The sequence below is a fragment of the Xyrauchen texanus genome, chromosome 18 (assembly GCF_025860055.1).
Source record: "Xyrauchen texanus isolate HMW12.3.18 chromosome 18, RBS_HiC_50CHRs, whole genome shotgun sequence".
Classification (NCBI taxonomy): Eukaryota; Metazoa; Chordata; class Actinopteri; order Cypriniformes; family Catostomidae; genus Xyrauchen; species Xyrauchen texanus.
The window spans coordinates 3288188-3315554 of NC_068293.1; the positions used below are offsets into that span (position 1 = coordinate 3288188).

General features: G+C 44.0%; 1 protein-coding gene across 2 annotated transcripts in view; it reads left to right on the forward strand.

Annotated features, from left to right (window-relative positions):
* Positions 1–26324, forward strand: part of LOC127658716 (WAS/WASL-interacting protein family member 1-like) — a 46065-nt gene extending 19741 nt beyond the window's left edge. For both annotated transcript variants that reach the window (XM_052148169.1, XM_052148168.1), the window contains exons 2-8: positions 2580–2677; positions 4754–4883; positions 5033–5155; positions 5534–6208; positions 10044–10241; positions 24955–25059; positions 25379–26324. In XM_052148169.1, coding sequence (XP_052004129.1) covers positions 2624–2677; positions 4754–4883; positions 5033–5155; positions 5534–6208; positions 10044–10241; positions 24955–25059; positions 25379–25425 — 1332 coding nt within the window. In that variant the 5' untranslated portion in view covers positions 2580–2623 and the 3' untranslated portion in view covers positions 25426–26324. The remainder of the gene's footprint in view (positions 1–2579; positions 2678–4753; positions 4884–5032; positions 5156–5533; positions 6209–10043; positions 10242–24954; positions 25060–25378) is intronic.
* Positions 26325–27367: the final 1043 nt, after the last annotated feature.

Consider the following 27367-nt stretch of genomic DNA (forward strand, 5'->3'; position numbering starts at 1 on the left):
AGGAGAGAGGATCTAAATGCAGGCTTCTTTATTTATTAAACAAACACAAAACACAAAGGAACAAACATAAACTAAGAACTCAGGCAGGGAAACACAGATCAGGCTTGACAACATTCAACGAACGACCAGGAGTGAACAAAAAGCAGGGCTTAAATAACCAGGGAGTGATGACTGAATTAGACACAGGTGAGAACAATGAACAAAATGGCAGTGGTGATGGCAGGTGGATTCTGGGAAGTGTAGTACATTAACAATGACAAGTGAAACCCAGGGCAGACAACAAGGGAATCGTGACATTTATTGTGTGAGTACCGTAACCGCTCCAAATGATTCAGTTAGAGAGTGCTCTGAACGAATTGTACTGAATCACGAATCGATTCAGAAGGTTTTGCAAGCCCGTTTGGCCAATTAATTGAAAAGAACAGAAAATAATTATTCATTCGCAAGTTGGGCATTGCTAGTATCTTTTAAAATACCTACAGAAATACGGGACACATTTCATAATTGATGAAATAGTCGGAGAGTAAATGTTCCTCATGTCAGTCGGAGAGCTCATGGTACGCACAGTGCGTACAGTGGTACAGCTGCAGGCGCTACCGGTTTCAGAGGTAGGCCCTATTTGGGGTAGTTGCTTGGGTGTTGTTCAGGTATTTTAGTTGTGGTTGCTATGGTATTGCTAGGTGGTTGAAAGGGTGTCCTGGATGGTTGCTAGGGCATTGTTAGGGGGCTGCAACAGTTTACTGGGTGGTTGCTAGGGTGTTGTTAGGTGGCTGAAGAGATATTCTGGGTGGTTGCAAGGTTGTTGCTAGGGTGTTCTGGGTGTTTTGTAATGCATTGCTGTGTGATTGCAAGGGTGTTTGCTAGGTGTTTGCAAAGGTGTTTTGGGTTTTTGCTAGGGTGTTGCTAGGTGGATGGAGAGGTATTCTGGTTGTTTAGATGTTACTAAGGCATTCTAGTTGTGGTTGGTATGGCATTGCAAGGTGATTGCAAGGGTGTTCTGTGTGGTTGCTAGATTTTGCTAAGGTGTTGCTAGGTGGCTGAAAGGACATTCTGGGTGGTTGCTTGGGTGTTGCTTAAGTATTTTAGTTATGGTTGCTTTGGCATTGCTAGGTGGTTGAAAGGGTGTCCTATATGGTTGCTAGGGCATTGCACTGACACAGAAAGCACTGCTGTGTGTATGTTCTAGTTGTAGTCTAACACACTAAATATAAACATTAAAATTACACTTCTGTGGCTAAAATGATGTAAAAAAATGTTTGGTGTCATACTTTATTTTAGTGTTAATTTGACTGTGTATTTGTAATTATTGAATAATAATTATGAACTATGTGTACAAACTAATTAGTTTGTGGAGCTGTTTGTACTGGTATTTTTGTGGTTATTTTTAGTAATTAACTATAGTAACATGCAACATGTGGATCAGACTCTGTAAAATAAAGTGTTACCACATTTTCTGTGTTTCTTTTATTGCAGAAATTATGCTCTGGTTTTATTACATCACTGATTTACTGAGAAAGCTAACAAAAAAGTAGTATAGTGTTCTTTGAAATACCTTGGGGTACCTTGTAAATGTCATGATAAATATTGCACCGTCATTGTATTATGTAAGGGATATATTTATGAATTGTCATAAAAGTTCATGTCACTCTGGTGGTTTTGTGGTGCTTATGTTTACAAGGACTTGAGTGGAGCTCTGCCAGTATCTGTCTGAAGCTGCTCTGAATTTAAGAGAAATGAGCAACATGGCATGTCACAATTTTTTCATGTAAAAAAGATCTACAGTTATGCACATGAGTAATCAGGTCACAGCTGTCGGCCTTTTATGGTACTGAAAACATTTACAGTAATGCAAACACATACAATTATGAATCAGGCCTTATTATTAAAGTCTTCCCACCATTGCTAGAGCCTCCTCAACTTCAATCAAAAGTTAATTTTGTCTTACGTTTCCTTAAAATACAGTGACTGTACCATGGGACACTTATGGTATCAGCATCACAGTACTGAATGTTTACCATCTTTATATACTATGCTATTTACATTGTACTCCAATGAAATAATATAATTCAATCATATTTATAAAGTAAATAATAAATAACAATATATAAAGTTATACCATGCAACCAAGATGTATTTATAAATGCATTTTGAGCCTTTTTTTTTTTTTTTTTTTTAAACTTGCCAGAAATGGACATTTTGAATGTCAATCTAATTAAGAACAGAGGAAAACGAATCATGTGGGATATTCTTTTTAGTTTGACTTCTCTTGTATATATATAAACTATAAATATATAAATATATATATTTTATTTTTTATTTTTTTAGATAATGAGATAATGAGATAATAAACTCCATAATATTAAGTTGCTGTGGTTTGATTTAAAGTACAAAATATGTTTCATTCTTCAATATGTATAAATGTGTGTGTTTCATGTGATAACCTGCGTTTGTTATGAAAAGGAAACGAAAATTATTTGGAAAGAAATATTTAAATTAACTTTTGTTTTCTTCTGTTTAAAGGTCTTTTTTGTTGTTTCACAAGTTGTTTCTAATAAGTGCCTATATTTCTGTGTATTCAGTCATATAGGCACAAAGTGAAGGACAAAAGGACAGAAAGGAAAACATGCCTGGACCTCCTCCACCACCCCCTCCCGCCCCTCCTCCAACCTTCGCTGTGGTATAACACACATGACCATCAGTTTTATGTACCTCACATACTCACATCCACCTAGATATCAATAAATCACAGTTCTTCAGATTAATATATCAATCTACTACTAAAATAATATTAAGTATTTAAAGTGGACCAAATTCTGACCAGATTCACTGAGAATTTGACACTGACTATTATTGCAACCCCAATTCCCAAAAATTTGGGACAGTGTGGAAAATGACAATAAAAACAAAAATGAATGATCTGTAAATTTGATTCACCCTGTGCTATATTGAAAGCACTACAACAACACATTATTGGATGCTTTACCTTGTGAATTTAATTTAAAAAAAACATTTATCAGATGATTGCTACATGCTCCAAAAAAGTTGGGACTGTTGGGTGTTTATAACTGTGTAACATCACCATTTCTTCTAATAAAACCTATTAAGCATTTGGGCACTGAAGACACAAGTTTGAAAAGTGGAACTGTTCCCCATTCATCCATTATGAAGGTCTTTAGCTGCACAATTGTACAGGGTCTTTGTTGCCGTATTGTGTGCTTCATAATGCACCACAATGCACTCAATTGGAGACAGGTCAGAACTGCAGGCAGGCCAATCTAGCACCCGCACTCTCTGCTCACACAGCCATGCACTTGTAATCCAGACAGTACATGGTATGACGTTTTTCTGCTGGAAAATACAGGGACATCCCTTGAAAAGACGGTGCTGGATATCAGTATAAGTTGCTCCAAAATTTGTACATATCTTTCTGCATTAATGGTACCTTCACATATGTGTCATTGGCACTGACACACCCCCATACCATGACAGACACTGGCTTTTGGACCTGACCCTGATAACAGCTTGGATGCTCCTTTTCCTCTTTGGTTAGGAGAACGTGAAGGATTTTTTTCCAAAAACGATTTGAAACTAATCGGAGGACAAAACACGATTCTGCTGTTCTACTTTTCATCTCAGATGAGATTGAGCCCAGAGAAGTCGGCAGTGCTTTTGGACAGTGTTGATGTATGGCTTCTGCTTTGCATTGTAAAGTCTTAACTTCCATCTGTGGATGCAATGAATTGTGTTGACCGACAAAGGTTTACAGAAGGATTCCCAAGCCCATGTCATGAGATTTCTTACAGATGAATGTCAGATTATAAAACAGGAATCAGAGATCATGCACATTCAGAAGTGCCCTCTGCACACCAAGATTTGACTGGATTCCTTGAATCATTTAACTATATTGTGCACTGTTGAGGTTGAACTGCCCCAAATCCTTCCAGTTTGTCTTTGGGGAACATTGTTTTCAAAGTGCTGGATTATTTGCAGAAGCATCTGTTTGCAAATTGGCAAGGCTGGACAAGCCTTCAAGCCTTGTTCTTGACGGACTGGGCTTTTTTGGAAGCTCCTTATATATTATAACTGATTGCCTTACCTGTTTCTCATAAACTTGTTATTTTGCTATTAGTCCTATTGTTATTAGTCCTAAATTGCCCCCATTTCAACTTTATTGCAATGTGTTGAATGCATCAATTTCAGAAAAACATATCTCCACAAAGCAATGCGTCTTTGTAATGTTTTTGCTTGAATACAAGTCCAAGTACATTTACAAATCACTCCTTTTATCTATTTATTTATTGGTTTTTATTAATGTTATATTACATTGTGACAAGGGGAAAAAAAAGATTTTTTTTTTATAAATCTAAATAAATTATCATTATAATCAAATAATCAAACTTACCTTTGTTATGTCAATAAAAGCAAGATTGTGGTAGAATTAGTTGTTTTTATTCTATAAAACCCATTAAAATGTTATCATGATCAATGGGAACATGCAAATTGACTGATGTTCCAATGAAAGACAACCACTTAAAAATAAAATCACTATTTTATGTAAAAAAACATTACACACTAAACAGTGTTAAATCTATCCAGTACTGAGATCAGTATAATGAAATGATATAGTGATAATCATAATTTGAAGTTCTTGTCATTCAGGTTCAGAGACTGACTTACTTTACATAGTTGTTTTGAGTTAACAGCAATGTGTGTTCTTGACAAAGCCTCTCAAATTTACATGTATTTCCACCAGGCAAACACAGTGAAACCAAATCTGAACAGATCTGAGCAGCAGGGGAGAAACTCTTTACTATCAGATATCAGCAAAGGCACTCGACTGAAGAAAGCAGTCACCATTGATCGAAGTGCCCCAGTGCTGGACAGTGAGTTCTCCTGGTTTTGTATTTAAAAAAATCTTCCAAACTTTGTAACCAACCAAGTATCACCATGTGTGCAACTTGTAAATAATGTTTTAAAGCCCAAAACATTATGAAGAATTAATAGATGTGTTATGATGCATTTATTTACACAGAGCCCAGAGGAGGCGGTGGAGGAGGAGGAGGAGGAGGTAGAGGAGGGGGCGGAGCGCCAGGTGGATTGGGTGGGCTGTTTCAGGGCGGAATGCCAAGGTTAAGATCACCAGGAAGTAGCAATGGTAAGTAGAGACATTAAACCTAAAAATTGCCTAGATTCACTTCCATTGTAAGTGCCTCACTGTTCCCTTGATTTGTGCTTTCGTAAAGAAAATGAGGCACAAGAAAAAATAAATTCTTGTGGTAATCAACATTATGCCACAAATGCTGTCGATTGAGCTTAACTTGTACTGAATCCTTAATATTCGTTTCATTTTCATGAATGCAATGCAAAAATGTATTTCTTATTTTTTCCTCTTGATTTAGGGGTGAAATATGACCCGGGGATTTATTTTTGAGAATCACAGTTGCTGTGATTGTTGGAAACAGTTGGAAATTTGTTATACTTATATACCATAATCCTCATTCATATTCATTGTTTTTTCCCCCTATTTAAACAGTAAGAGCACCAGTGCCTCCCACTGTCGGGAGATTCCCAGCACCCAGTAACTTGGCGGGAAGCAGACCTCCAGTTCCACCACCTGGACGATCTTCGCCTGTCAGGGCTGGACCCCCAACCGTACCCCTCTCAAGGAGCTCAACCCAGCACAGCTCTCCTAGTGGCCCACCACCTCTTCCTGGAGGAGGTCGCCCACCAAGTTCCTCATTTGCTGTAAAACCCCCTACCCAGCCAGGCAGACGTCCAAGCCTTCCTCCCACTCCGAGGGACTTTCAGTCTTCCTTGCCTCCACCCCCAATGCCTGCCAGTGCCCTGCCACCATTACCAACAATCCCCAACAGGTCATCGGACGACTTCCCTCCCCCTCCACCACCCACTGGAGGACAGAAAATGTCATTTTATCGAGATGGACCTCTACCGCCACAGCCACCATCAACAGAGAATAAACCATTCACATCCTTGACGCAGAGGCCTATGGGTAATCCACCTCCATCCTTACCTCCAGGACGAGGGGGGCCACCACCAATTCCCCCACCCGCACGAGAGGATCCAAACGCTAGAGCCTCACCAAGAAACAGCCTTCCTCCACCACCACCACATGGACGCTCGAGCCCATTGCCTCCACCGCCCAGTGAGAAGCCACCACCATCAGGAAGGAGTCCATCCATACGGTCAGGTATGTGGAGGGTATGTAGCTGGGTTTCCATCCAAGTTTTCAAAAAAAATGCTGGATGGAAATAGAGGGTCAGGAATTAGCTGGTTAGCAGGTCCCAGTTAGCTCCTGCTGGTAGATGCTGGAACTAAACCCTGTGGTTACAAAAAGCATGTTTCTCCATTCAAAAGTAGCTGTTCTTTCTGACTAAATCATTTATTTTCAAGACACATTAAAGTTGTCATTATTTTATTACATTATAGTACATCTTTGTCTGGTGACACTGTTTTTGAAGGACTCTTAAAAGCGTGGAACAGACTTACTATATTTTTCTCTATCGGTTCCCATTGTCGAGCAATCAGTCACGTCACACCCCATCCCTAAACTGAGCGCCCATGAGCTAACATGGTTGCTAGCTGAGCAGAATATCATGTGACTGAATAATTCGCTCAGAGAATGTAATCAGTATCATCGCATATAGCATCTCAAATGTTGTTTTGGTTATTCTGAAATGCCAAAGCCTGTAATCAAAATCATTGGCTACTAATAGCTCCCAGAAATGTGTGACACACTTTTTCTCCCAGACTTATCTGCTGCTGAACGCTAGCAAACATGAAATCCGTCAGAGCATTTTTCTGCGTGCTCTAAGTTGCAAGTAATTCATTACCTTTTTCAAAAGAGCCACAGTGGCTTCAACATCCATCGTCATTTCTATTTTGTGACAGTTTCCCCTGAAGTGCCGATTTTGTTCTCTTGAACACATCAGATGGAAACACTTCCTTATTCGCAAATCATTTTATTGGAATTCCTCAAAAATAATTTTTCGCATAAATTAAATTATTTGGATGGAAACAGAGCAGTACCTTTTAAACTCTGTAACTTGAAAATGAATATGCTTGAGTTGTAATTTAAGGTATTATTATTATTATTATTTCTATATCAGACAATTATGCTCTGATCAAGCTTGGCACTTAAACTTTTGAATTATAACTTGATTATTTACTCAGACTGATCTCACAGTGAATTCAGAAACAGAAGGTTGACTTTTCTTGAACTAAATGCGATCTGTGCTTACCAAAATTGGAAGCACTGCCCCAGTGGCCAAAGACAGAAGAGTTGTTGAACGCAGGTTCCTGACGCTCTAGTTAAGTCTTTTCTTCTGTGTCGGGACCTGGCACAACTCTAGATTTGGGTCCGGTGCTTCCTGTCCGGTTTTCTTTTCCTTGATTTGTTTATTCAGTTTGTATGTTTTTGCCCCATCGTAGGTCTTTTGTTTTCCCAGTCACGTTGGCTGTAGTCTAGGCATCCATTTTTTATACCCAGCTTTGTGTCTTTTCATTAATAAAAGTATTTTGGTTTGCACTCTGGTCTGCACCTTTATCTGTTCCTGAATGTGACAGCAAGGGCACATGTGAGCTCAAGTGTCTGGGTAAAGAGCCCACAGAGGGGTGCTAGAAGCGAGTTGTTAAGTTAAATTAGAAAATGATATTATACAGATATCAAAGAAAAGAGAAATGCATATTTTATTAAAGGAATCAATATTTTATTCATCATTTACTCACCCTTATGCCGTCTCAAACTCGCATGACTTTCTATCTTCTGCGGAACACAAACACAGATATTTTGCTGGTGTTTTTATCCATTCAATGCATGTCAGGGGGTTCAACACAGGCTCCAAAGGGACATAAAGTCAGCATAAAGGTAAGCCAAAGGGATTTCTGAAGCGATGTGATCAGTTTTGGGTGATAAGTTTTAGGTCCAATCATGATTTAAAGCTCGATTACACTTCCTTGTGCTTGACGCATGTGCAGAGTGCATGTACAGAAGATGAATGAATGAATGAATGTTACATTTATATAGCGCTTTTCTGACACTACACTCAAAGTACTTTACACAGTGAACAGGACTCTTCTGAACCACCACCAGTGTGCAACATCCACCTGGTTGCGACATTAGCCATAGAGCGCCAGTACACACCAGCTGTTGGTGGAGAGGAGAGAGGACAGAAATAACAAAGATATCCACATATCTTTGTTTGTGTTCCACAGTAGAAAGAAAGTTATACTTGGTGAGTAAAAGATAAGAGAATTACCATCTTTGGGGAACTATTTCTTTATTCTAGCCCCAAAAACCAACCCTAAACTTAACCATCAGTGGAGTCCAAATTTTATCTTAGAGGGGAAATGGAACCTCTGATTCACAAGCACGGTCACTTCCTGGTTTCAATGTGGGACAAAAACCAAAGTCTCTAACGTTGCTCTCACAACATGCTTACAGTTACAGCACAGGAGAAGGTGAACACATTTGAACAGATACCAAAATGTCAGAAGGGAGATACCGCTTGTCAGTAATTCGGCATCAAACATTAACTGGATGGAAATAAAGAGCAAAAGTTAGCTAATGGTCAGTGAGGGAATGAGAGTTTGCTCACATGCAAGTGTCAACTTGAAGTTCATTTTGATATTTTTTTAACAATATTTTGACATTTTGTTTAGAAATCCGATTTCTGCAATTTTATCAACTGGATGGAAAATCTATTGCTAGTACTTACTGATGTGTGTGCTGTTGTTTTTCCACCAAAAAATGTCACTTCCTGGAAGATGATGTCATTGAGGATCTGCTGGTTTTTATTCCTTTTCAAAGAGGATATACAGTGATGTGAAGAACTTTGGAGAAACCAACATTCCAAAGCAAAACTTGTTTTTCTTTAGAAAATATATGAAGGAACACCTGGAATATTTCTTATTATAAAATTGATAGTTCCAGTCCTGGATGCTGCTCAATAACCATGGACAAATATTCACAAATGTATTAACAATCGAGCTACTATATCCCTGTGCATCACCCATAGCTGATATTGTTGTTGCATAGCAATATTTTATTACTGTATACTGGATGGTATTTCATGATTTTACTTTAAAAATTATTAATATTTTTTTTTTCATGTGGCATAAAACCAATAAGGCACTCAAGGTTGTGTCATGTTTTTTGAAAATATTCACAATATAGCACTGCCTCTTGAAACTTTTTGTAGAGATAAATTCCTAGTTTTTCATGTTAGAAGTTAGTGCAGCTCAAACAAATGCAGTGAAATAATTTAAAAGGTACCCCAATATTTTCTTATAGGAATAGGTTACCCAAAATTTATAATTGTCTCATCATTTCCTCACCCTTTTGCCATCTCAAACTTATAAGACTTTTTTGTTCTGTGGAACACAAAGGAAGATATTTTTGAGAATGGATAAGCTGATTTTGGCCATACAATGTCAATCGGGTCCAAAATTTCCCAAAGTAATCCATGGTATTCCATATGATGCAAGTGATTTAATCCATGTCTTTTGAAGTGATGCAGTTGCTTTGGGTAAGAAACAAAGCAAAGATGTATTCCTTATGCACCAAAAAGCTTCACTTACGCCCTGCTCTTACGCCCTGTCGTTTCAAGTGAGAAGCTTGTTCGAGCTTCCATCTTCTGGAAGCATATATGCACGCTCATGTTTATGCAAGAACTTCCAGTTGTATTGCTTACGTGTCTGTTCTCATGTGTAAGTGAGTAAATGATGAGGGAATAATCATTTTTTGGATTAACTGTTCTTTTAACTGTAATAGTGTGATACAAGAAAACTGAAATAATTTCCATCTGTAACATTTGTGAGGTTAATATTGTATCAAGTATATTAAGACATTTGTGATGAAGATTTTCCTACTACTGCATAGTAAATAATGAAGAATGCATTTTAAAATACCTGCACACACACAGTTTATTTGATTGTTATGAGTTTGTAGGATAAGACATTGTTTTGTTATTTTGTGGTTTATTATGCCATGTATTCCTCTTCATGTAACTGTATCTCCTCTCCAGGTCCTCTTCCACCTCCACCCACTGGAGGAGGAAACAGAGCTGGATTGTCACCCCCTGTACCTCCTCCTAATCGGTCAGTTGGATCAGGCAGACCCCCTCCACCCCCTGACCGGCCCGGAGCAGCCAACTTTCCTCCACCTCCTCCTGATATGAAGCTTCATGTCAATGGCTTCCCGTGCCCTGCTCCACCTGCCACAGGTAGATTTTCACATTTAGTTCCATGCAAGTCTATTTCTGGTAGATTTTTTAGGTCAACAATAGAAAGAGGCTAGAGTGTAGTTTAAAGCTACGCTATGTAACTTTTGGCCCTCTAGTGGTTTAAGAATAGAACTGCAAGTAAATTGTGGAGGAACACCGTTTTGGTAAATACGTCAGTCGGGCTTCAGCTCTGCTCTTCTGTGTGGATGAATCTGATGTTTTGAGGAGTACTGGTATTACCAATTTATCAGAGTGAATGTGACTAACAACAACAAAAAACTCACCCCCTACCCTCAAAAAAATAAATAAATAGATGAAAAACCAAAGGAAGAAAAAGCTGGATAGACAAAAAATATGTCTCATTAACAGGCAAGTAGCACATCTTCCACTGCTGTTTTGATTTGTTGAAAAAATTATTTTCAAAATAAATAACATTACAAAAGTTAGGCAATGACGACATTAGACAACGATTGCTAGTCATATCAGATGAAGTCAAATGGTGCAAATGGTGGAAATTATAAATTAGCTAGCAGGCAAATAGACTAATCTGGTTTAAAGATTGCCATTGTTACCAGCATAAAGTCATTTTGTTCCCCCATTGCCCTAACTCGAAAATGTAATCGAAAGCACTGAAGTACCACAATGCACAATCCATAATAAAATGCCCAATTTGAGTGGCTAATGCTATCAAACACTCTACCGCGCTAAGAGATGGGTTGGAAAGCGTAAGCCATGTGTCCAAGCTCCAGGCGAGGGGCACTAAGAAGACGATTATGTATGACGTACCTGGAGGTGGGGCCTCGTGGCGGGGGGGAACAGGCAACATCCCATCGGGGAGCTTAGCTTCATCCTGAGGTGGCTGTGCTGAGGAGAGGCTCGGAGCACTAACCTTGCTCCGCATACCCGGCCTGGCCTGAGGCACGAATATGGTGCAGTTAAGCTCGTGAATGCGGAGAGTCCGTGTTCATGGGGGCCCGACTGCAAGTGCTCTGTGTCTGATCGCCATGAGAACAGCGGTTGTGGGCACCGGCTAAGTGACGCAGGGGGAGAGGAAACTGCTCTTTTTTTGACATGTGGGTACCGCAGCCCGTTGCGAAAAACAAAGATTCTCCACACTGGATGGAGTGGTCTGGACACCAGTTCTATGGCAGATGCCTCTCGCCCTGGGTTGCCCGTCTCAGGAGCATTTGGGAGCCTTGCGGGAGGAGGTTTGTGAGACAGGGGGGCATCCGCCTCCTGCGGGGAGCTCTACGCTGAGGCTGAGAGCTGGGTTTTCACTGCTGCAGGGGCACACCCTCGGCGAGCAGACAGTGTGCGGGATCTTGAGCAGTGGCTGGGAAGATGTGTTGAATGGCCTCCGTCTGCTTCTTCACCGGCGAGAACTGCTGGGCAAAGTCCTCTACGGTGTCGCCGAATAGGCCGATCTGGAAGATGGGGGCGTTGAGAAAGAGAGCCTTGTCGAGGTCCCGCATCTCGACCAGATTCAGCAACAGGTGGTGTTCCTGGACCACGACGGTGGCCATCGTCTGTCCGAGTGTACGCGCCGTGACCTTCATGGCATGGAGGGCAAGGTCGATCGCCGAGCGCAGTTCCTGCAGCACATCAGGATCAGGACTACCCAAGTGAAGATCTCTTAGCGCCTTGGCCTGGTGGACTTGCAGGAGGGCCATGGTGTGCAGGGCGGATGCGGCCTGTCCAGCGGCGCTGTAGGCCTTGATCGCCAAAGACGACATCAACCTACAGGCCTTGGAGGGGAATGACGGTCGATCCCACCAGGTGGTGTCATTTTGCGGGCATAGGTGCACCGCAACAGCCTTATCCACCTGAGGGAGTTCCGAGTACCCGTGCACCGCCCCGCCGTCAAGGGTAGTGAGAGCGGATGTGCAAGGAAGTCGGTTTCGAGCAGTGAAAGGTGCCCTCCACGACTTTGTCAGCTCACCGTGCACCTCCGGGATGAAAGGAAACTGGGGGGTGGGGGCCCAGGAACCAATCGTCTAGCCGCGAGGGCTTAGGGGAGGACGGAGGGTTCCAGTCCAGCCCAACACTCGCGGCGACACGGGCAGGCATAGCGGACAGCTCGGCGTCAGGCTCAGACTAGGCGGGCACAACCATAGGCGCTTGCCCAGTCGAGTTCTCCACGTCAGAGTCTGCCAAGATGCTCTCCGATGCAGCGAAAGAAAGAGTCATCAGACTAAGGCGAGCCGGTCTCATCTCGGACCCAGACGGGGGCAGCAGACGAGTGTGCTGGGGAAGTGGTGGTCCGCGGGGACTGACCCAGCAAAACTAACCCGTTGAACGCTGGCCCTATATCCATGGGTAGAAGGCACGATGCAGGGGGTGGCTAGAGTGCTATCCCCCGGAAGAAGGAAAGCCGCGAACACAACGTTGCCGTGGTTGTGTTATCGCAGTGAGAACATGAACCAACCGCAAAGGCTGCCTCAGTGTGTTCTCTGCCCAGACACATGAGGAAGCGCCCGTGGCCATCTGAAGCAGAGAGGTAACGACTGCATCCAGGAATAACACAAGGACGGAAGGGCATCTTGAAAAAGTTGCATCTTTAAAAAGACGTTCATCGTCCATGTGTTGTACAGTATTGGGCAGTGAAGTTCAACTGTAAAGCCTAAATCTTTCTTTTGAGTTCAAACCATCTGTTTAGGTGGATGAGCTTCGAGTTTGTTTCATGGGTTTGTTTCATGTCAACTGTGATTTTGTAATTGAGTTAGTCATTACATGATTTGAAAGATCAGATATGTGTAATGTTTAAGTGTTTAAATGGTTATATATTTTGATAGTTAGCATATTAGGTAGACGGTACTGCCCACATGCCTGATAGCCTTCCATTGTACTGTCAGTGTACAGTGCTGGGTAGATCACATCTGAATTGTAATGATTAAAAGTTGAATGATTTTAATTGGACTCTGACTACTTCTGACCTTATTCTTGTTTATTTTGTGTCACATGCATTTGAGTAGGCTAAACTTACACCATTTTGACATACTGTAATGTTGCTTAAATGCATTAAATAAAACTTAGTTAATGGATCAAAATATGAGAATTGGCACTTATAATGTTCTTATTCTGACAATTCTGGCATTACAAACACCATCTATGTGTGGCAATAAATCAGACCAGTTATATTTGTACACCAATGTCTCCAAAGTAGTTACAAAAGTAAAAGCACATTTATTTAAGCAATTTGGAAAACTTAAACTAACCTTACTGCACTAGTGCAACCGGTTTGGTATTTATGTGTGAATTACCAAACCATCTTCAGTGTAATTATGGCTGGTCGCTCATATCAGGTCTGTGTGTGCAATAAATTATAAACAATTTACTGCCTTTGCCTGGTTTAAATGTAATCTTGTAATCCATAAAAAGTATTTTAAAATATAATTTAATCTAATTAAAGTACTTGATTTTTGTAATTTAATTACGTAATCCAGATTGCATGTAATCCATTACTACCTAGCACTTTAAGAATTAAGTATACATGGTTTCCAGTCATTTATGTTGCCTGTATCAACAGCATACAAAAAATGTGGTACAAAGACAGTAGGTTGGAATGAAACTGCAATTTCTTGAATGACAGAGAGACTCTTTGATCTGGTTTTGTCCACAGGTGAACACTGAATATAATTTGAATAAAAAGGAGAACCACAGAGAACCTAATACAGAGCCTTGTGGCACACCATTTGATCTATCAGTTCCTTGTTCACAAAAACAATGTGGTTGCAGTCGGATAAGAAGGATAGTAAATGCAGGCATCCCAAGCACACATACACTTAGCACATAATGTGCACAGTATAGTCTACATCCTATAAATTGCAATGAAATTAAGAGTAGTATGTTAGTATGCTATTTCGAAAAGAGTTTCAGAAGCATGTGTCCTCCAGGGCAACTGTTTCCAGGGCCGTGGGAAGATGATTTATGTTGGGGGTGCTGAAGTGGGAGGTGCATTTTTGTGTGTACATGTAGGCTGACCAGATGACCATGACAAAAAATTAGAACAATATGTTCAAGTTATGTCATTTTATTTGTAGGCTACTTCTGAAAAATATATCACATAATGCAGTGCTACACTTTTCCTACCAAAACGAAAACATGATCCTTTCTTTCTCTTTAAATAGTTAATGCTGCTGTGTATTGGTTGATGCATGTTTTTCTTAAGCGTTTATTTGAGAATGTTTTATTTTCTGGTGTCTTTGACCAATGACATTAGACACAGAGAACTTAAGAAGCAACAATAGTTAAAGTGCTCACAGACAGCACAGATTCACTGGCTTTTTACCAGCATGTCTATTCGCAGTGGGCAAACGTTACCTGGGATATTTTTAGAGCATTTTATAGAAGACTCGTTGCATGCGAGAGGAGATGGAGAGATGCTGTGCTGCTGCTTTCCCCCTGATTGGTCTGAATAACTCACTGCCTTCTCTATCTTGTCTGTTTGTGTGCTGTCAGTGTCCTATTTGCTCTGCGACGTTATGACGTTCTGACGTTATGACTGTGTGAGAAAAGGGACGTGTGTTGTGAGAGCATGAGAACAATTCAATTGCGTGTCAATTGCGTGATTCTCAAGGTCAATGCGTGAGGCAAGGCAAGTTTATTTATATAGAACATTTCATACACACCTGAAAAAAACTATTAAGAACATGAAATAAGAATAAAAAGTAATAAAATAAATAAAATAAAATGATTAAAATTAATAATAAGAAAAAGAATATTAAATTGTTAACACCATCCATAAATGTTGTTAACCTTCCCTGATTAAACAGAGGATAACCTGAAATGTAAACACATTGAGAAAAATTTATATAAAAATAAAAATTATAAAATAGAATTGTTAAAATGAGAGAAAGACAAAAGCAAAATGACGCAGTGCAATCAGTAAGTGCAGCACAGTGCTCAGTCAGAAAATGCACAGTTTAACAGATGTGTTTTCAGTCTAGATTTGAATGTGGCTACTGCTGGTGCACATCTTCTGGAAGCTGGTTCCAGCTACGGGTGGCATAATAGCTAAACGCTGTCTCACTTTATTTTGAGTGAACCCTCTCTATGTCTAACTAACTTGATCTTAATGATCTGAGAGGTCTGTTAGGTTTATATTCAACAAGCAAATCTGAAATTTATTTAGGTCATTGGCTATTGAGCTATTTATAAACAAGTAATAGTACTTTAAAATCAATTCTAAATGTAACGGGAAACAAGTGTAAAGACCTGATTACTAGAGTAATATGCTCAGATTTTTTTGTTCGGCTGAGAATACTGCAGTGGCATTCTGAATGAGGTGCAGGTGTCTAATGGTCTTTTTGGGAAGGCCAGTGAGGAGTCCATTGCAGTAGTCCACACTACTGGTGATAAATGCATGAACAAGTTTCTCTAAGTCTTGACTGGATACATGAGCATTGGCCCTGGTAAACTTTTCTTGTGGGCTGATTGCCATCTCTGCTCTTCAGAACTGTTTTGAGTGTACTGACTGTCACATGTTCAGGTTCACACGCACAGAGAATCCACAGTCACTTCCAGTACAGCGGCGACATGCGGTGCATGTGGCAGGGCATCCAGGCCATCATTAACTATAGGACAACATCAGTTGCCTGTCACAAAGATGCCTCCCTTCCAGATGCGCTGAATGACTTCTACGCTAGGTTTGAAGTGCAGAATGTTGTGGTGGCGAGGAAGAATACCCCTTCTCCCAACGACCAGGTGCTCTGTCTTACCACGGCTGATGTTAGAAAAACTCTACGTGGAGTCAACCCACGGAAGACTGCTGGACCAGACAACATTCTTGGCAGAGTGCTCAGAGGATGTGCAGACCAGCTGGCAGATGTTATTACCGACATCTTCAACATCTCTCTGAGCAGCGCCGTTGTTCTAACATGCTTCATGGCCACCCCCATGCCAAAGAAGTCTTCAGTGTCCTGCCTCAATGACTACCGTCCCATCACACTCACACCAATCATCATGAAGTGCTTTGAGAGTTTCGTCATGAGGCACATTAAGACCCAGCTGCCCCCCTCACTAGACCACTGCAGTTTGCGTATCATCCCAAATGTTCAACAGATGTTCATTTCCACCACCCTCCATTTCACCCTCACACACCTAGATAAAAAGGACTCATATGTTCGAATGCTGTTCATAGACTTCAGCTCAGCATTCAACACATTAATTCCTCAGCACCTGATTAGAAAGCTGAACCTATTGGGCCTGGACACCTCCCTCTGCAACTGGATCCTGGGAGACCTCAGTCAGTCCGGATCAGGAACAGCATCTCCACCCCCACCACACTTAGCACTGGGGCCCTCCAGGGCTATGTGCTCAGTCCACTGCTGTTCACTCTGCTGACTCACGACTGTGCAGCAATGCACAGCTCAAACCACATCATCAAGTTTGCCGATGACCGTGGTGGGTCTCATCAGCAAGAACGACGAGTCAGCATACAGAGAGGAGATGCAGTGGCTAACGGACTGGTGTAGAGCCAACAATCTGTCTATGAATGTGGACAAAACAAAAGAGATGGTTGTTGACTTTAGGAGAGCACAGAGTGACCGCTCTCCGATGAACATTGACGGCTCCTCTATGGAGAACGTCAAGAGCACCAAATTCCTTATAGAATGGTCCCTCAACACCAGCTCTATTACCAAGAAAGCCCAGCAGCATCTCTACTTTCTTCGAAGGCTGAGGAAAGTACACCCCCCCCCATCCTCACTACATTCTATAGAGAGACTATTTAGAGCATCCTGAGCAGCTGCATCACTGCCTGGTTTGGGACTTGCACCGTTTCGGACCGCAAAGCCCTGCAGAGGATAGTGAGGACAGAGAGAAGATAGTGAGAAGATCATCACTCTTCCCTCCATCAATGACATTTACAGAAAACACTGCATCTGCAAAGCAACCAGCATTGTGGATGACCCCACACACTCCTCACACAAACTCTTCACCCTCCTACCATCTGGTAAGAGGTACCGAAGCATTCAGACCCTCACGGCCAGACTGTGTAACAGCTTCTTCCCCCAAGCCAACAGACTCCTCAATACTCAGAGACTGGACTGACACACACACACACGTGTCCTGGGATGCACTTTAATTATTGTCACTTTATAACTGGCTGCTACCTCAATAACTGCTATGTGCATAAAACACTATCTCATAGTATGTTAGGTTTACATTCTGCATTTTTAGAAACTGTCATCTTTTTGCACTACTGTGTGCTGGTTGGCACTGCACTGTCTCTTACTGTGCCTATTGTCCTGTTCATTTTTAGTAATTTATTGTACTGACCCGTACTTTTTGCACACGTTTGCACGTACACTTTATATAGGTATAGGTTTATATATATTTTATTTAGTCTGTGTAGTCTCATGTGGTTCTGTGTTTGCCCTATGTTGGTTTATGTAGGAAATAGCGGAGAAATACGTCGAGTTTATTCAGGAGTTTTCTGAGGAGCCGCAAATGGTCCGGCCACTACAGTGGCTCGGCTCGTCGACATGGCCGGGAGGACACAACGTCTCATTCCCTCTATCAGGGAACAGAGGTTACATACATAACCTAGACGTTCCCCGTCTGTCGCTCACTTCGACGTTGTGTCGAAGAAGCGACACTAGGGGTCCAATTCATATCACGCCATGCGCTGAGCCGTGTACGTTTACTGTTGACACGAGCGGGCAAGTATTTCACATGAGAAGGCAACCAGTTGTGTCAGACTGTACGTACCCTTCCCCAATGCCCCATAAAAAGTCGTCGGAATCCTTTTGGTAACCTTAAGCAGGAGAACAATGCGACGCTTGAACGGGCCGAGCCTAGCCGGGCCTCTTTTCCTCTCTATGTTTCCCACATAGAGCCAAATGGCTGGGGCCCTTACACGCAGGGTGGGAAGGGGGTCTTACCCAGTTTCATATTCTTTCAGGGTGAAAAGACCCTGCGGAGACCACACCTGCCCAGGAACGGGGAGGTGAAGTGGCGAAGTTCGTCACATGGGCCACTCAGGTCACATGTGGAAAAAATGCAGAGGTGGTAGATCCAGCCTCAAGGAGGGGGGAGTTGCTACAGCACGGCGACCAGAGGGCAGCTGGAACTGCCTAAGGTAGACACGGGTCCTCTCGCAAGGGGACCGTACTGCGGAAAATACACACAGGAGGAGTCCCGACCTGTGGAGCACCTATTCCAGTACAGGGTAGATTTGAGTACCCGCAGTGGATTGGGTCAGCGAATTCCTCCGCCGAATTGTGGACCCATAGGGCTAGGGAGGAGTCATCCATGGATCCGAATATATGGAATCTCCTGGGAGAGAAAGCGCACAGTTTTACCTCGACCGAGCGAAAGGGCGCTAGGTGCAAGCGATCCACCCGGCCAGTCCATCAGCGTGTTACCAAGTTCTACCGGCTCGGACCTGAGAAAACACGGGACGATACTGACTCAACCCTGAGATTGTAAAATCTCGCAGAGGTATTAGGTGTTGCCCAACCCGCTGCTCTACATATGTCTGCCAGGGAGGTGCACCTGGCCAGTGCCCATGAGGACGCAACACTCCTTGTTGAGTGGGCTCAGACCCGCAAGGGGGGAGGCATGGCCTGGGTGTGATAGGCCAATGAAATGGCATCCACCACCCAGTGGGAAAGCCTCTGTTTGTTCCCTTTTCGCTGTCCACCAAAGCAGACAAAGAGCTGCTCAGAATGTCTAAAGCTCTGCGTGCGGTCCAAGTTGGTACGCAAACCATGTACCGGGCACAGCAACGAAGGTGCTGGGTCTGCCTCCTCCCGGGGCAGCGCTTGCAGGTTCACTACCTGGTCTCTGAAGGGCGTGGTAGGAACCTTGGGCACGTAGCCTGGTCACAGTCTTAGGATCACATGAGTGTCTGCCGGATCAAACTCCAGGCAAGTGTAGCTAACAGAGACCATCTTGATGGAGGCGAGCACGATTAGCAGGGCAGTCTTTAGAGAGAGGGCCCTGAGTCCAACTGATTCTAGCAGCTCGAAGGGGGGTCTCTGAAGGCCCGTAAGGACCACTGAGAGATCCCAGGATGGGAACAGGCTTGGCCGGGAAGGATTTAACCTCTAGGCGCCTCTTAGGAACCTGATGATTAAGTCGTGCTTACCCAAAGACTTGCCGTCTACTGCATCGTGGTGGGCCACGCAGGAATAAGAGCACTGACCTAATTGCACACCTCTGTGGGTCTTCAGCCCGGGAAGAACACCAATTTGCGAACAAGCGCCACTTCAGGGTGTAAAGTTTCCTGGTAGAGGGGGCTCTGGCTTGGCTGATTGTGTCTACGACGGCAGGTGGTGGACCAGCTAGATGTTCAGCGTCCTGTCCAGGGGCCAGATGTGGAGGTTCCAGAGGTCTGGGTGCAGATGCCAGAGCATGCCAGGGAGGGGCTGTCGCGAGGAGTACGAGGTCCAAGAACCAGGCCCGGGTGGGCCAGTAGGGAGCCACTAGGGTGACTTGTTCCTCATCCTCCCTGACCTTGCACAGCACCTGTGCAAGAAGGCTCACTGGGGGAAATGCGTACTCGCGCAGCCCTGAGGGCCAGCTGTGTGCCAGCGCGTCTGCCCTGAGGGGAGCCTCTGTTCCGGCATACCATAGCGTGCAGTGGGAGGTCTCTCGGGAGGCAAACAGGTCTACCTGGGCCTTGCTGAATCGTTCCCAAATCAGCTGTACCGATTGGGGGTGAAGCCTCCACTCTCCACTGGGCCAGCGTTGTCTTGACATCGCGTCCGCTACCACATTGAGTTTGCCAGGGATGTGAGTGGCGTGCAGCAACTTGAGTGGCTGGCTCTATAGGAGGAGACAACAGGCGAGTTGCGACACGTATGCCACCTTGGCGATTTATGTACGCTACCGTGGTGCGGATGCCGGCTTCTCTGAGAGGGGCAAGGGTTGCCTATGCGACTTTCGTGAAGACGTGAGGGGACAGAGACATGCCGAAGGGGAGGACTTTGTACTGATACGTCGAACGCGAACCGTAGGATGGGTCGGTGTCGAGGCAGAATTGAGATGTGAAAGTACGCGTCCTTCAGGTCTACCGCTGCGAACCAATCTAGATGCTGGACGCAAGTTAAGATGTGTTTTTTTGTGAGCATTTTGAACGGGAGTTTGTGCAAGTCCCGGTTGAAAACTCGCAAGTCCAAGATCGGTCGTAAGCCGCCGCCTCTCTTGGGTACAATGAAGGGCTGTAGAAACCCTTCTTCATCTCGGTTGGAGGGACAGGCTCTCTCGCGTCTTTGAGTAAGAGAGTAGCGATTTCCCCTCGCAGGGATTTGGCATGTTCGCCGTGTAATGTGGAAAAGCGGACACCCGCGAAGGGGGGTGGAGGCCTGGCCAACTGAATTGCGTAACCAAGTCGAATGGTCCGGGCCAGCCAGTGTGACGGGTTGGGAAGTGAAAGCCACGCATCCAAGCTCCGTGCTAGGGGCACCAAAGGGATGATTATTTTTGACGTACCCGACGGGGCTTCGCAGCGGGAGGCGTGGACGTGTCCCGAGGCTCTAGTGCTGAGAAAAGAATCGAAGCACTTACCTTGCTCCGCACACCCAGCAGAGGGTGGGTTAGTGACTGAGGAGGAGGTCCAGTAGCGGCGTCCTCTGGACTCGTCAGAACCGGCCGGCCAGGGAACAGTCATTGGGCTGAGGGTGGAGGGTCCGTGTTCAGCGTGCCGGGACTGTTGAGTTGTGGTGGCAGAGTGCCGTGAGAACAGCATTTGCGGGCCAGGTGACCCAGAGACAAAGGAAATAGCTCTTTTACTGAGAATGTGACAAATGAAATAAATTCAACAAAAGATTCTCCTCCCGGCCCTCCACCGGGGGATGGAGCGGTCTGCTTACCCGCTCCAGAACTAATGTCTTGGTCCCTTGGTAGATCGTGTCAGAAGCGCCTGGGAGCCATGCGGGTCCTCGAGGGGGTCCGTGAGACGGGGGGCGTCAACTTCCTGTGGGGTGCTCGACGCGTGGGCTGAGAGCTGGACCCTGGTTGAGGCGGAGCAGGGCGTTTCTTCGCTGCAGGAGGACGCCCTCCGTGAGCAGACGGGGCATGGCCCATGGCAGCAGGCTTGCGACGGGGCAGGATATGCGAAATGGCCTCCGTCTGTTTCTTCACCGCGGAGAACTGCTGGGCAAAGTCCTTGATGGTGTCTCCGAAGAGGCCGAACCGAGGAAGCAAGTCAAGTCAAGTGGTTTTTATTGTCGTTTCAACCATATACAGTTAGTACAGTACACAGCAAAACGAGACAACATTCCTCCAGGACCATGGTGCTACATAAAAACAACAAAGGACCAACATAGGACCACATGAGACAACACAACTAAATTAAATACCTATATAAACTACCTATATATACCTATATAAAGTGCACGTGCAAACATGTGCAAAAAGTACAGGACAGTACAACAAATTACTGACAATGAACAGGACAATAGACAGTGCAGCACCGACCAGTACTCAGTAGTGCAAAAAGATGACAGTTTCTAAAATGTAAACATAACATACTATGAGATAATGTTCTATGCACATAGCAGTTATTGAGGTAGCAGACAGTTATAAAGTGACAGTTATTAAAGTGCAACTCAGGACACATGTGTGTCAAACCAGTCTCTGAGTATTGAGGAGTCTGATGGCTTGGGGAAGAAGCTGTTACACAGTCTGGCCGTGAGGGCCCGAATGCTTCGGTACCTCTTGCCAGACGGGAGGAGGGTAAAGAGTTTGTGTGAGGGGTGTGTGGGGTCGTCCACAATGCTGGTTGCTTTGCGGATACAGTGTTTTTTGTAAATGTCTTTGATGGAGGGAAGAGAGACCCCAATGATCTTCTCAGCTGTCCTCACTATCCTCTGCAGGGCTTTGCGGTCCGAAACGGTGCAAGTCCCAAACCAGGCAGTGATGCAGCTGCTCAGGATGCTCTCAATAGTCCCTCTATAGAATGTAGTGAGGATGGGGGTTGGGAGATATGCAGCGTCTCTACTTTTTTTTTCGAAGAAAGTAGAGACGCTGCTGGGCTTTCTTGGTGATAGAGCTGGTGTTGAGGGACCAGGTGAGGTTCTCCGCCAAGTGAACACCAAGGAATTTGGTGCTTTTTACGATCTCCACAGAGGAGCCGTCGATGTTCAGCGGAGTGTGTTCACATTGTGCTCTCCTAAAGTCAACAACCATCTCTTTTGTTTTGTCGACATTCAGGGACAGGTTGTTGGCTCTACACCAGTTCGTCAGCCGCTGCACCTCCTCTCTGTATGCTGACTCGTTGTTCTTGCTGATGAGACCCACCACGGTCGTGTCATCGGCGAACTTGATGATGTGATTCGAGCTGTGCATTGCTGCACAGTCGTGAGTCAGCAGAGTGAACAGCAGTGGACTGAGCACACAGCCCAGGGGGGCCCCAGTGCTCAGTGTGGTGGTGGTGGAGATGCTGTTCCCGATCCGGACTGACTGAGGTCTCCTAGTCAGGAAGTCCAGGATCCAGTTGCAGAGGGAGGTGTCCAGGCCCAGCAGGTTCAGCTTTCCAATCAGGTGCTGGGGAATGATTGTGTTGAATGCTGAGCTGAAATCTATGAACAGCATTCGAATGTATGAGTCCTTATTGTCTAGGTGGGTGAGGGCCAGATGGAGGGTTGTGGTGATGGCATCGTCCGTTGAACGGTTTGAACGATATGCAAACTGCAGTGGGTCTAGTGAGGGGGCAGCTGGGTCTTAATCTGCCTCATGACAAGCCTCTCGAAGCACTTCATGATGATGGGTGTAAGTGCGACGGGATGGTAGTCGTTGAGGCAGGACACTGAAGACTTCTTTGGCATGGGGATGATGGTGGTGGCCTTGAAGCACGTTGGAACGACGGCGCTGCTCAGAGAGATGTTGAAGATGTCGGTAAGAACATCTGCTAGCTGGTCTGCACATCCTCTGAGCACTCTGCCAGGAATGTTGTCTGGTCCAGCAGCCTTCCGTGGGTTGACTCTACGTAGAGTTTTCCTCACATCTGCCGTGGTTAGACAGAGCACCTGGTCGTTGGGAGGAGGGGTGGACTTCCTCGCCATCACGTCGTTCTGCACTTCAAACCCGAGCGTAGAAGTCGTTCAGCGCATCTGGAAGGGAGGCATCTTTGTCACAGGCAACTGATGTTGTCCTGTAGTTGGTGATGGCCTGGATGCCCTGCCACATGCGCCGCGTGTCACCGCTGTCCTGGAAGTGACTGTGGATTCTCTGGGCGTGTGCGTGCTTTGCCTCTCTGATTGCCCGTGACAGTTTGGCCGTAGCTGTTCTTAGGGCTGCCTTATCGCCTGCTCTGAAGGCGGAGTCTCGGACCTCAGCAGCGTGCGCACCTCCGCAGTCATCCACGGCTTCTGGTTGGAGCGTGTGGTGATGGTCTTGGAGAAAGTGACATCATCAATGCACTTGCTGATGTAGCTGGTCACTGATGCTGTGTATTCCTCCAAGTTGGTAGAATCGCCATATGTTGCAGCCTCCCTGAACATGTGCCAGTCAGTACACTCAAAACAGTCCTGAAGAGCAGAGATGGCTCCTGCTGGCCAGGTTTTCACCTGCTTCTGAAGCGGTTTTGTGCGTCTGACGAGCGGTCTGTATGCTGGAATTAACATAACAGAGATGTGGTCTGAGTAGCCGAGGTGGGGGCGGGCTCCACCGGCAGCGCCTGGGATGTTTGTGTAAACAAGATCAAGCGCGTTCAGCCCCTCTCGTTGCAAAGTCCACATACTGATGGAATTTAGGGAGCACTGTCTTGAGATTTGCATGGTTGAAATCTCCGGCGACAATAAACAGTCCGTCGGGGTGAGCGTTCTGCAGTTCGCTCATAGCCCCATACAGTTCACAGAGCGCTTCCTTAGCGTTAGCGCTGGGGGGAATGTAAACTCCGGTTATGCAAACAGTGTTGAATTCCCGTGGTAGATAAAAAGGTCTGCATCTAACAGTCACAAGCTCCAACAGCGATGAACAGTAACTAGAGACTAGCATAGAGTTCTTGCACCATTCCGTGTTGATGTAAACACACAAGCCACCACCGCGAGTCTTACCGCAGAGAGCTGTATTTCTGTCGGCACGAAACGAGGCGAGCCTGTCTAGCTGAATGGCGGCATCCGGAACTCTGTCGCAGAGCCACGTCTCCGTGAAAACAAAGACGCAGCAGTCTCTAAACTCACGCTGCGTAGCCTGCTGGAGTTGGATATAGTCCAGTTTATTGTCCAGGGAGCAAACATTTGAGAGCAGGATAGACGGGAGAGCCAGCCGGCTAGGGTTTGTTTTAGCCTAGCATGGACCCCGCCCTCTTTCCGGCTTCCGCTTTCGCGACACCGCTTACGACGTCCTCTCCCCCGGCCACCGGCATCAGGCGACGCCGAGGGCTGGAGGCCTGGTCTCCGCAGCAAGCCGAGTACGCGTAGCGCCTCCTGCAGGTCATCACGCAGCTTGGTTTTTGCATGAGTCTTATATTTCAGTAGTGTCTGGCGATGGTAGACACGAACACCGGTTACTCCGATGTCCATGTGTTGCAAAAGTCGGGCTTTTTTAACAAAAATAGCACCATTGTGGATCCGGAGTGGCCGCTGCGTGCTACCGCGCCGCCATCTTGAATTTTGTAATGGCTTTTGCCATTAGACAAGGACAGCCATTCCAAATAATAATAATAAAAGCTCTACTATTTGTAACTTAGTGCTAGTATAATTATTATTAATTGATTGACTCTATTTGACCCTACTCTTTTTGTTCTCTTTAATTATTTCCCAAGATGAATGGGGGATGAGATTTTCATTTCATCCTCAGTCTGAATTACCTCCACCAGAGCCATACATCTCCTTTCCAAAGACTTACCCGAGCAAGTCAGGGGGCAAAGGTGAGCACTCTGGTATTTTATGCAGCACTGTAATAAATAACTGCTGTTTTTATTTTGGCTTTTCCACATATTTTAATGTGTTAATTGATTTAAAAGCATAGATGATAGTTGTTTTGAAGATTATTCTTCATTGTGTGTTTTTGTGATTCTAGTATCATGCCAAGCACAGTATTACAAACTTTCTAACCCACTATGTGTGTTTTTTTTTACGGTAGACACTTAAAACTTAACCTGTTTGCCTATTTTACATTTATGCAACATTTCATTTCATGTCAGAATCCTCCATTTGACAGTTTATTTATTTTTATTTGTTTTTCAGAGATGAGAGACAGAGGAGCGCCACCTTTGCCCCCTATTCCCAGATGAAAAGTGTTTGGATGTGCAATAGTTATGTTAGTTCACAAATAAATCTAAATGAGCTAGATTGCCCTACAGTGAGAAGGTTTTATTTTATAAAGATTTTACATTTTGAGTTATTGTCTTTGAAGTGATTGAACTATAGTGTTTCATACAAAGTAATTCTGAGCCAAATCCTCATTGTAAAAATGTACTTTTTATCCATATACTGTATGGCTAATAAAGTCCATCCTGTCATCATGCTGTATATGAGAAACTTTGACAAACATCAAATTAACAGTCACCCAATTTGATTGATTTTCTTCTATAAAAAATACCATCTGCTACTTACAGTTAATTCAGTTACATACTTGACAGCTGAAATGTAACTGTGATATTTTGGAAGATGGTCATCCAATCTTGATTTAACCTGAAAACATGACACTGAATAAATTATTTGTCAATGTTCAATATAGGGAATGGAACGTAATTTAGCAAATTCACCAATGAATGAGAATCATGAAAGCATACCAGGCTAGAAACAGACAAATTTTTGCAGACTCACAACACCACTGTCATCAACACCTGTTTGTTTTTACAGTATTTATTCATCTTAGTTCATGTTAATTAAAACATATACTAATAGATTTTTTAAATCAAAAGTTGTGTTTGTTAACATTAGTTAATGCATTATGAACTAGCATTGAACAATCGTATTTTTATTAACTGACATTAACTAACATTAATAAAAGCTATTGTTAATTGTTCGCTCTTGATACTTAATGCATTAACTAATGTTAACGAATGGAACCTTAATGTTACCTTAATGGAACCTGAATGGAACCAAAGTGTTACCAATTTTTGAACCCTTATGTCGTGTTCTGTTAATTTGGAATAAAAAACAAAAAATGTGACGATTGTATTTATTTGTGTTCCTTAATCCAATTGGAATAAAATTCCTTGACTTTGTTCACATTTGAGTGACTATATTCTTTCCTCTTTTTTTTGGTTTTATTTCACTTTTATTTATACTAAAAACAACCATCTTTTATAATGGATAAGACTACAACATACAGAAATATTAAATGTTCAGGAGCATTCCAATCCTTTAGATCAGCACATATGTGCACACACAAAGTCCTCTGACATGTGAACACACCAGTGCTCGGATTGGGGGGGCATTAAGGCATTGGGGACCCCCAGACAAAGTAAAAAATAGACTGCTGATCTAAAGCCCAAAGTTATGAACTTAATATTGCAGCCTACCATCATAATTAAAACTCACTAATGTATCTTCCCTCATATACCAAATACTTTAAAAAGTGTCCATGTGACCATGTTGTGGGACCCTGGCTCAGCAACCATGACGTGGGACCCTGGCTCGGCGATCATGACGTGGGACCTTTGCTCGGCGACCATGACGTGGGACCCTGGCTCGGAGACCACTATAGGAGTGCATTGTTCCTCATCAGCCTCTTCTACAGTGAAAGATGAAGCACTCATTCGCAGGTGGAAGTCGATGTATTGAGCCAGACTGAAGGTACTCCGACCACCAAGCATCAAAGAGAACACTGGCTCATTCAAGCCTGCATGGAAGAAGTTTTTGGGGCAATCTCATTAAACCCAACCTGGTTGGCCAAAGTGCAGTGGTCTTCTACATATTCCTCCAGGGGACGATTCCCATGATGTAGGTGCAGGAGCTGAACTTCTGGGTCCATAGTGTTGGGTCGAGTATTCTGTAAAGTGTGCTGGCAATGACAGGCAGATGAAGACGAGATGATGTGAAGAACCCAAGTGCAGTTTATTACAAAAGTGTAAACCAAAAACCGTAAGAACAACATGAAAACAAAACAGACATAAATTAATAGACTGGACTGGAGAGGACAACACTACACCAAAACAATACTCAACAAAAACAAAGGCAAACATAAGGGCTATAAATACTCTGACATGTGTAACAAGTTAACAAGAC